Source organism: Podarcis cretensis (genome assembly GCF_951804945.1).
Source record: "Podarcis cretensis genome assembly, chromosome: 13".
NCBI lineage: Eukaryota > Metazoa > Chordata > Lepidosauria > Squamata > Lacertidae > Podarcis > Podarcis cretensis.
Genome location: NC_137182.1, coordinates 36390066 through 36400633, shown reverse-complemented (window position 1 = coordinate 36400633; position 10568 = coordinate 36390066). Strand labels below are relative to the sequence as shown.

Genomic DNA, 10568 nt, shown 5'->3' with positions numbered 1-10568 from the left:
TCAGTCATCACAACATCGCCACAGTGTGTCAGCATTCTGGGCTGCACCCAACCAAACTAGAGTACAATCGTGGACATGTATAGATCTAAATTAGTCATGTCCATCAATTTCAATGGGTATACTTTGATTAGAAGTTACTTGGCTGCAACCCAGAATGTGGACTGACTGGAGGGGAATGGAATGGAGTGTCGTTGTGGAGGGTGTTGCACACTGACCGGAGCAGTGAACAGGAGCACCCGTACTACAAGATTTTGTTGCAGGTTTGACTTGTGAACTCTAGAGTTTGACCCTGTGTGGTCATTGAATGCAGTGTCTTTTTCTAAACCCTTTTTGTACTTCTGCAAACTTCAGTGTTCCTCCAAGCCTGCTTATAGCTCCTTCTATAATTCTTGGCTGTGGACAGTGCTGTTTGGGCATCAGCATTGAACATCAGAATAGAGAGAATGTTTTGAAGCCTTTGGTGGCAAATGAGGTGCCATTTCCCCTTGTTCTTCAGTTCAGTAATGGCAGGACCAGGCATGAATTATTTGTATAATTTGTACCGGACCCAGGATTTGACTTTTGTAAATGCAGAATGTGGAATTAGGTGGGTGAAGGTTTGTTTGTTTTTGTAAGGTACATTTTATGCTAGCCGTTCACTGTGGTTGTTAACAGAAGAGCCTTTGAAATTCTGGATCTTTCTGCTTCCTTATTTCATTTTATAAAGGAACATCAAGGAAGGAGCTCTGGGCCGCATCAAAATATTGGTTCCCCCACAGCTTGTAAAAGCTGCAGTCCAGATGGAGAAAGCTCTTGCCAAGGGAATGACGGGGCAGCCTTCCTGCATGGTGGCTGTTGCTACAAACTGAAAGAGAAGGGTTTGGGTATGAAAAAGAGCAGGAGGGGGAAAGTGTGTTCCTACTTTTTAATTGCTAGTTTGGAATCCTGGTTGGGGAAAACTGAGTCATAAGTTGTTCTGCATCCATAGCTGCTGCTTCAATGCCAAGTGCTGAAATCAAATGTTGGAAATGAGTACCAAAGCTACTAGTCCACAAGAATGTTCAGTAGCTGTTCCACATTTATGTATATGAGAGGCTGCTACTAGCCATACTGTGTATATGGGTGTGGGGAGGAAGTATTCCAGAGCTTCCAGTACAGTGGTACCTTGGTTTAAGAACAGCTTAGTTTATGAACAACTTGGATTAAGAACGCTGCAAACCCGGAAGTAGGTGTTTTGGTTTGTGAACTTTGCCTTGGAATAAGAACATGTTTCGCTTCCTGTTGAGTGTGCTCCATTTGTAAATTGAGTCCTCTGCTGCTATGGGAAAGCATGCCTTGGTTTAAGAATGCTTTGGTTTAAGAACGGACTTCCGGAACGGATTACGTTCGTAAACCAAGGTACCACTGTAATTAGGCTCCAACCCCTCCTGCACCACCAGCACTTTAAAAACTTGGTAGGCCAGGAGGAGAAAGCTAAACCCTGAAAAATCTCAGTGCTGCAAACCCTAACAAACCCTACAGCAATAGGGTCAGTTATTTTTACCAGGGAAAGGTCAGAAAGAAAGAAAGAAAGAAAGAAAGAAAGAAAGAAAGAAACTTCCTGGCAAATCAGTCGGAGTGTATGATGATGATGATGATGATGATGATGCCAGAAAATATTTCTGTTAAGTTGTGGGTTGACATAGCAGATGACACAGCAATTTTTCCAAGTAGCTCTTTATTTTGTAAGCTGGAATAGAACTGACGCAAACAGCTCAGCCGGCCTGCTTTTATAGGCAGCCAGCTGTCAACATTGTAGCAACAACAGCCCAGAGTTCCCGCCTAAAATAACTGACGTGGACCTGAGTGAAAACTATCTACAGACCTGAGTGAAAACTATCTACAGTATCCCCCTGCTGGCCCAGGGTGAAACTTCACTACATAACAATTTCAATCTGTGTTCATTTAATTTTATAAACAAACATACATAATGGAGCAATAGCAAAATATAGGTCAATTAACAGCAGAGTTGGTGCAAGGCCAAAAACCTAATACAAAACCACCATTGGAAACAGAGCAACTGAACAAAGGAGAAATGCAGCCCCATGGAAGGAATACCATTATCCAAGTTCAGTTACCATGAGTTTGAGCTGGGATAACATTGTTTTCTCTTTTTATTTATTAAATACAGCAATTCCACATTTCTCTAAATTTGTCAGGCCCCTTTGTTTTCCTTAATGCTTTCATCTTGTGTGTTATTTTTTCTTCTGAAGCGATTGACCACGTTTCTGGATACCAAACTTCCAATGAATTCAGCCTTTTGCTGCTTTCGCAGTGGTTGGCTGTAAGATTACCAAGTCTTTCAGCATAACTTTCCCCTTTGAGTCATCAAACGTATATTTTCGTTATGGTACTACAGGGACACTTGTTATTTTCACTACAACTGACTAACTTGGCTACCACTCAGGAGTTCAAAAGGGCTGCAAATATTTGCACATTGAAAAGAGGCTGCAGCTGCCTGCAAACTGAGGTTGCTGCTTTCTCCTCTCCCACCCCAATAGATGGCCTTTCCTGGTCAGTGCCCTTCCAACTTCCGGCCTACGTTCAGGAGAAGCCTTTGCCCCATTGCACCAGTTGCGGCTCTCCGATAGTGAAAAGGCTGAAAACTGACGGGCAGAGATCAGAGACAAGACATGGGAGCTTTGGGGTTCTCCATCATCATCACCCTCCTTTTCCTGGGAGCAGCAGGTCAGTTCCAGCTATCCAGGACTTAGGGCTGTCTCTACCATTAGGTAGAGCCAGGCGACCGCCTCAGGCAACAGAATGTTGGGGGCCGGGAATGGCAGCAAGGTGTGGAAGGGCAGAGCTGTGTGTGCCACATCCTACGACCTGCTCTAGGTTGTCCTCAGTTAATGGGGTGTGGTGGAAGACAGTGTCCTATGGCCAGCACAGAAGTAATGCTCAACTGCAATTTTGGTTGTGGAAAATCTTGTCCTTTGCCCCAGGCAGAAAAAGTCTTGTTCAGGCCTTGGTCACTCCTTACTGGCAATAACCTCTTTTTTGGTTGGCTGTTTCTGATAAATCCTGTCCCTTAGGATTGCCATATTTCAAAAAGTAAAAACCAGGACACGCTAAAAGTTGTTATTGTTGTTTGGTTTTATATGTACCCTGCCCATCTGACTGCATTGCCCCATCTACACTGGCTGACTTCCGACAAATTTGAAACCACAGTAAAACATCAAACATTAAAAACTTCCCTGTACAGGGCTGCCTTCAAATGTCTTCTAAAGGTCACATAGTTGTTTATTTGCTTGACATCTGATAGGAGGGTGTTCCACAGGGTGGGTGTCACTACTGAGAAGGCCCTGTAACCTCACTTCTCGCAATGAGGGAACTGCTAGAAGGCCCTCGGAGCTGGATCTCAGTGTCCGGGCTGAATGGTTAAGAAACTAGCTGTCATGTCTACAGCACTAGCTATAGTTTCTGAACGGTCTTCAAGGTAGCGCTACACATAGCACACTGCAGTAGTCTAACAGACTAGTCTAACTAGTCTGCTCTCTTTCAGCTCTCTTTCCAAGATCTCTAGTCATTTCCAAGTGACAAGTGGATGCATCTAGTCTCTAGCACACTTTCACATGCACAAACACTAGAGGCCCAATGCAGCCTACCATTTCAGATGTTGCAGCTCCGGAAATGTATTTTGACAAGTTGATACTGTTTTGTAAAAGGAGGAGGTTCAGTGAGGTGTGGGGCAAGGGCAGCTGGCAGAGAGATAAGCAGGGCTGGCAAGCAAAGTGAGCAGGGGTGGCAGCACCTAATGAATTGTATAGTCAAAGGGTCAAATAAGTTAAAAAACATCTTTTGCAGACAGGGAATACAGCAATAACTTGATCAAAGGGGATTCTTTCATTTTCACAGACGTGCAGCAGCAGCAACACACACACCTCTCTACCCCACCATGTCTCTATCTCACACACATGGTCCCCATTTTCTCTTGATTGTCTTGGTATTGGCTCACCTCCTTTCCCCCTTTCTCACAGGGTCTGCTGGCGATAGTTTTGATCTCACAGATGCCTTGGCTGACCCAGAAACCCCCCAGAGCAACCAGCAATTAGGACGTGAGTAGGGACTGTGCAGAAGAATGTCAGTTGTTGTTGTTTCCTCGAAAGAGAAGATTTTGCTGCTTTAACAGCCATGGGCTTCCCCAACAAATAAACCTGGAAACTGTAGTTCCCCACCTTTTACTCAATAGACTCAAGATATTAACACCCTGGCCACTTTAAATTACTTTTGATAAACATCAGTTTCAATTGGATACCTACTGGGGACATTTGGATAGCATCTATCAATTTGTATGTGTAAATTAAGATGGATGTAGTGGTGCTTATTGTATAGTTAATGTGAGCTGACAGTGGTGTTTTGTTTTCCCCTTTCCTCCCCCTCCCCCATTTCTATCCTCCCTCCCCACTTTTTTATAAATTTGCAAGAAACAGATAAAATAAATAAATACTATACCCTATGGAACTAGCAGAAATTGAAGAGGTCAAGGTTCTTCTAACATGGAGTATAACTCTCATGTAGCCGTGATTAAATGCACGGGACCTGTAAGAGGTGGGGGTGGGAAAGAAAGGTGGCAACTTTATGCAGAAAATTAAACTGCCGCTGAGTTGAGGAGTATTCGGAATGAAAAGGAATGTTTTTGACTTGGGATGAGTCTTTCTGGCTTGCTTTCGCCCTATCCAGAGTGTCAGAATGAGGCCCGGGACATTGTCTTCCTGATGGATGGTTCATCCAGCATGCGGGCATCAGAATTCCTGCAACTGAAGCTGTTCATTGCACTCGTAATGAAAAGTATTCCCCATAATGTGCAGGTCAGTAGGGGAGATGGGCAAGAGGGCATGGCGTCAGCTCCCAGAGTTGGTTTAAATGTTGGAAGATTCAAGACAAACACTAGGATTCTTGCAATTTTCATGTGCCTTGCTGCCGGGCACATACCGCTGGGGTAAAAGAGTAGGATTTTGTGGGGGAAAGAGCAGGCTGCACTGAACCTCAGCGTGACCCCTTGTTCCTGATCAATTGAGTGGGGTTTGGCTGAGAAGCACAAGGGCTCAATGCCTCCAAGTCCCTTGGGAAGCCATTCCTCTGACCTTGCACACTTCACTCCACCTGGGGGGTGTAGGAGTTAATAACAAAGGATGTGGTGGCTGCGTTATTGGATACTTTGGGGTTACTGTTCAAGGGCAGCAAATTGTCAAATATTTAGTTAATTATTATACACGTATCACCATAAGGGGTTCCTATTTGGGTTTTCGGCCTGAGGCAGCAAAACGCCTGTCTCTATTTAACACGAACAGTAACCAGACCTGAACTGGGGGAAACGATGAATGTAATCCAAAATGGGAAGAAGGCAGCTGGGTAGCCACTGGCCCCCAAACAAATTGATCCTGGCAGCTGTTAGCTGATGTAAGAATCGGGCTGCTCCTCCTGTCTGGCACACCTGCTTAAATACAAATATCACAGAGGTTAAGAAGAGCCCTGCCTGGTAAGGCTAATGGCCCGTCGAATTTCTCGCATTCAGAGGCATACTGCCTCCGACAGTGGACAGTAGAGCATAGCCATTGTGGCTAGTAGCCGTGTCCTCATTAATCTCTCTCTGTTCTCAGTTTGCCCTCCTGCAGTTCTCTAACCGCTTTGAAGAGCATTTTGACTTCAGACGCTTCAGCAGAGACCGGGATGCAGACCTCTTGATCAGTGGAATCAAACAGCTGGGAGGCGGCTCCCACACGGCCTCCGGGATCAGAAAAGTGGTGTGGGTATCTTTGCTCCCGTTTTCTCCCCCTCCTTCCCTGCCTCCTCTTTTTTTCCCCTGCCGGTGCAGAAATTCAAACAGTGCTTTTCCTACCATGGAGATACAGCAATAGTGAAACGCACAATGCCTGTCGAGCCTGGGAAAGTGGGAACTTGGGCCTTTGTAGCTGTTACTTGCCACACTCACCGCCAGCCTTTCTCTCTCCTCCCACTTTTAGGAAAGAGCTGTTTACCACACAAAAAGGAGCTCGCCCCACAGCCAAGAAGTTCCTTGTGATAGTGACAGACGGGGAGAAAACAGGGGACCCTCTGGAGTATGCAGATATTGTTGAAGAGGCCAACAGAGCTGGAATCACACGCATTGCGGTTGGGGTGAGAGCAAACATACCTGCCTATGTTACTTATTTAAGTTGCATGTTTCAAGGGCCAACCCTTCAGCTAAATTGGAACTCTGGGGGGCAGCTTACAGTGACAGTACAAAAGCAACAAAACCTCAGGCTGGTGTACAAAACTAAAACCAGCAGCAGACTAAATGGGCAACTAGAGCAGATCAGCAACCATTAATACTAAAAGCTGCATGTTCCCCACCTCTTGCTTTACCTCATCTGTAAAATGGGAATAACTGTGGACCTAATGCCATGCGCCTTCTGGGGTAGTTTGTCCACCTTTGGTCCCCAACCTGCACTCAGCTCTCACCTGTGGCTCCTAGAAGCTGTCAGCATGAGGCAGCAGCCACACCCTGGGAAATGGCTTTGACTGGCCAGATATCTCTGGGAGAAGAAAAAGCCAAGCAGTTAACCCTACACAAATTCAGAGTGGAATCCCCAAGATGGTTAGATTCGCCTTGTACGCCTCCCTCCAGCAACTCCTGCAGCCAAGCTGATGCCAAACGTATTGCTCTGCTTTCCTTTGGCCACGTCAGTGAGGCCGAGAGGGAGGCCTTGTTGTCTGGGCAGCCCAGGACCTCCAGACACACTGCCCAGGCTTGCGCCCCAGGGAGGTCACTTTGGTGCTGCTATTGCTGCAGTTTGACTCCATTGTTTCTCAAGGCAGATAGATGCCATCAGGAATGGAGTAAAACATACCCCAAAACCATAAAGCATTTTTGTCAGATTTCAGAGTGATCAAGCTACCCTATCCACCCCTGTGTTGTATATGAGAAAAGGCTCATACATGGTCCTTGGAGGGAGTTGGGGCTTCACCTTCCTCCAGCACAGACCTCTCAAGGTGTGCCCAGGTTGCAGGTGTAGATTAATCATTAACTCACCCCAAACCCACAGAGCCTCTGTCAGGGAGAGACTGATACCCAACTAGTAGTTTTTGCAAACTGGGCAGGTCCCAATGGCCACCACAATTGTTTTCCAGGTGGCTTTGTGGTCGGCAGCACACCTATTACCTGAGTCCTCTGGGTGGCGGTTCCCCTCAGCTCTCTTCTCCCTGTTTACTTGAGGCTGTCCCCATTTTCTGAGACCTCTCTTTGGTATAAAAGAGCCCACAAGCTCCCCAGGCAGAAGGCCACAGGAAACACACTTTCTCGGGGGCCTTGTTTGTAAGCAGCCATCCCTGAACCCCAAAGGGTACCATGGAGTGAGCACCCCACCCTTTTGGAAGTGCAGGGTCATATTTTGAACATGACAGCATACGGATAGACAATTATGGTTTTCTAGTGCATCTTTAAACAAAACCACAAACACCCTTTTAAGTCAGCAGAGTAAATGAATGTGGCAGATTAAATGACTACAGCACCCAGCAGGCATGGCAGAGCCTTCTGCAAGGGCCCAAGGAAGGAGCGGGACACAGGAAGTGATGCACATTGGGGCATTACAACCACCTGCCTCTTTCCATCTGTGGAAGGCTGGAGGTGATGCGTTCTGGGCCATGCTGTCCACTCCTTGCCGTGTCACTGAGGGAAAGACCTGAGCTTTGGTGAACCCCGCCGTTCCTCTCTTGTCTGCCTCACACCACATCCAAAGTACAGCACAAACTGCCTCTTGGTGACTTTTGTTTCTCCTGGAAGGTTGGCCTGGGATTCACGAGTACAACTGCCCAGCGTGAGCTCCATGCCATGGCCTCCCACCCGCCCACAGAGCATGTCATTGTCGTGAGACACTTCTCAGGCCTCCGGGAATCCCAGGCGGAGCTGAAAGATAAGATTTGCACCAGCCGCGGTACTAGGATTAGGGGACTGGGGGGTGAGGGGAAGGGGAAGGGGGGAAGCAGCAACCTGTGAATTTGGGAGGGGGGGTCTGGAAAAGACCTTGTATATTCTGCATTACTGTGGATGTTTATATTTATTTTTTAAAAGTACGCAATGCCATGTAAATACTTTTGTGTTTCTACATTCCATAACAAATCTGTGGAACTCACTGCCACAAGATGGGGGTGAGGGCCACACTTAAGCACCTTTAAAATGGAACTGAGTAAATGCAAAGAGGATTGAGGATGAATCGGTGCCAATCAGCTGTGGAAAATGTTGATTTTTTGATGTTTTATGGTGTTTTTATATTTTGCCAGCAGCCGCTCAGAGTGGCTGGAGCAACCCAGTCAGATGGATGGCATATAAACAATAGAATTATTATTATAATAATAAATTATTATGGTAGCTAAACGGAGTCTCCATCAGCGGAGGCTGATCCTGGCTCTTAGTGGCTCTGGCTCCACTTAACTGTTGGCCTCTCTGCCTTCCGTTCTGCCAGTTCCAAGGGGTACCACTCACCATCTCCATGTTGTATGGGCAAAACACCACCAGGAGGTGTGGGGTTGTTAGAAGAGAGATTGCTTTCACATCCTGCTTGGAAGTTTGCTGGAGGCATGTGCTTGGCCACTGAGAGGAAGAGGGTGCTGGTCTAAATGGACCTTTGGCCTAATCTGTAATATGTGTGTTATAATCTGATCCTCACAAGATTTCTAACCATGCTAACCATGCAATGAAACCACATACAAAGGAGAGAAGGGGATATATCAAACAGCACAAACTTATAAGAGTGGTCTTTTTTGTTTTTAAGCAGCCTTTCGTAGCTGCTAATTATAATTATAGAATTAGAATTATACCCCGCTCATCTGGCTGTGTTGCGCCAGCCACTCTGGGCGGGTTCCAACACATATAAAAACATACTAAAACATCAAACTTTAAAAACTTTCCGATACAGCGCTGCCTTCAGATGTCTTCTAAAAGTTGTATGGGTATTTATCTCCTTGGCATCTGATGGGAGGGCATTCCCATGTAAGAAAGGCAGAAATTCAGCCATATTGCATCGCCTGCCCCAAGCAGGGATTGGGATTTTGAAATTTGGTTACTTTTTGCTATTGCTCCGCTGCTAAAAGACACCTCGGCCCTGACTTCTGAAGACAGTGGGTGAATCGGCCCTTAGTAGCCATATCTGGGATTGTGAGGCAGGGCTTCTGGGTTCAGTGGAGGTGGGGCAGAAGAGGCTTCAACCCCAACACTTCTGAATTTATGTATTAAGCACTAGAAGACGGCAGTCAACCAAGGATGCAGCAACAACCACGTAATGGGAAATGGTGCTGTGTTTATCTCTAGGTGCAGCTGCTCCACAGCCTACGATGGTGCCCCAGCCCTTGAACAGCTGCTCAGATCCCCAGGTGCTGCAAAAACTGGAGCGAGTGCTGAGTGGCCTTGATCAGGTGAACACCAAACTGAATGCGCTGGCTGCCAAGCAGGGGAAATGTGGCTAGGGTTCTCAGCGCCTGAGATGGGCAGTGGATGGAGGCAATGTGGTTCAGGAAGGAAGGGGAGAGAAGGACAAAGAAGATCGAAGGGGAAGAATGTCAGATCCTGACACATGGAGGTCCTTCCTCAGGCGCATAGCTTTTTAATCTGGTTTCTTATAGGGTGCAGAAGTCAATAAAGCCGCCTGCTCACCAGTTGGGTCCCTGCTGTTTCTTACTTACGTAAATTGACTCCACATCAGTGCCCAATAGGCTGCGAGAGCTCTTGTCATTTCTACTAGAGTAATTTATTAACTTACGAGCTCCCTTTTCCTTGCGTGTCAAGGTGATTTACAGGCCTGCAATAAAAGCAGCTAAAAACAGCTTTTCTAAAAAAAAATATATGTAATAATAACTGGAGATAGGTTTAAGAATGATACACAGTGAATACCCAAGGAAGAGATCTCTTCATCCAGATGGAAAAGCTTGTTGAAACAAAAATTGTCTTCAATTGTTTCTGGAAAGATACCAGTGGGCGCCTGTCGTATCTCAGCAGGAATGTAGCTGCACAGACTGCCCTGCTCTGAGTTCCTAGGAGAGAGCATCTGATATTTTGGAGACTTGAAGGGGGAACTCTGTTGCAGAGTGATGTACGCGCTGCATATGTGTGTGTAGCTATTTAAAAGGCTGCCTTCTCAAATAAGACTGAGAGTTATTTTGATTTATATCCCACACCCAACCCAAAAGCTCAAAGTGAAAAATACAAAAGAAGCTCAGCAAAACAAAGATGCTGGCAATGCTTTCTCACAAGTAAGTCCCACCATGTTCAGTGGGGCTTACACCCAGGCAGAGGTGTACCTAGGGGGTTGCTGAAACCAGCCCCCATTGGGGGCGCACAAAAATCACCTGTTTCTAGTGTTGTGACACTGCTGTCACTGCAGGATCAAACATGGGAGAATATCTTTCTCACATCGTGGTACAAAGGTGTGTGAATCTTTTCGCCCTTCCTCCTCACTTCTCCCTCCCTCTGGACGCTTTGAGTACTTGGCTTGCGTAAAGTGTAAATTATTCCTGATGTGGCTACTGCACTAAAGTGATTTCCCCCCCTAGGAACGAGTGCCAATGCATCTCCT

General features: G+C 46.3%; 1 protein-coding gene across 1 annotated transcript; it reads left to right on the top strand.

Moving 5' to 3' along the window:
• The first annotated feature begins 2519 nt into the window (after positions 1–2519).
• LOC307201390 (integrin alpha-M-like) lies at positions 2520–9651 on the top strand. Its single transcript, XM_079950567.1, has 7 exons — positions 2520–2706; positions 3999–4076; positions 4702–4829; positions 5622–5767; positions 5985–6138; positions 7784–7934; positions 9308–9651. Exons 1-7 carry the CDS (start codon positions 2652–2654, stop codon positions 9460–9462), a joined length of 867 nt encoding a protein of 288 aa, XP_079806693.1. The 5' UTR covers positions 2520–2651; the 3' UTR covers positions 9463–9651.
• The last annotated feature ends 917 nt before the right edge of the window (positions 9652–10568 follow it).

Excerpts from the sequence above, each read along its gene's own strand:
- LOC307201390 (XM_079950567.1), top strand. The coding sequence starts at position 2,652 with ATGGGAGCTTTGGGGTTCTCCATCATCATCACCCTCCTTTTCCTGGGA. Across the intron at positions 2,707-3,998 it reads CCTTTTCCTGGGAGCAGCAG|GGTCTGCTGGCGATAGTTTT; the intron begins GTCAGTTCCAGC and ends CCTTTCTCACAG. Across the intron at positions 7,935-9,307 it reads TAAGATTTGCACCAGCCGCG|GTGCAGCTGCTCCACAGCCT; the intron begins GTACTAGGATTA and ends GTTTATCTCTAG.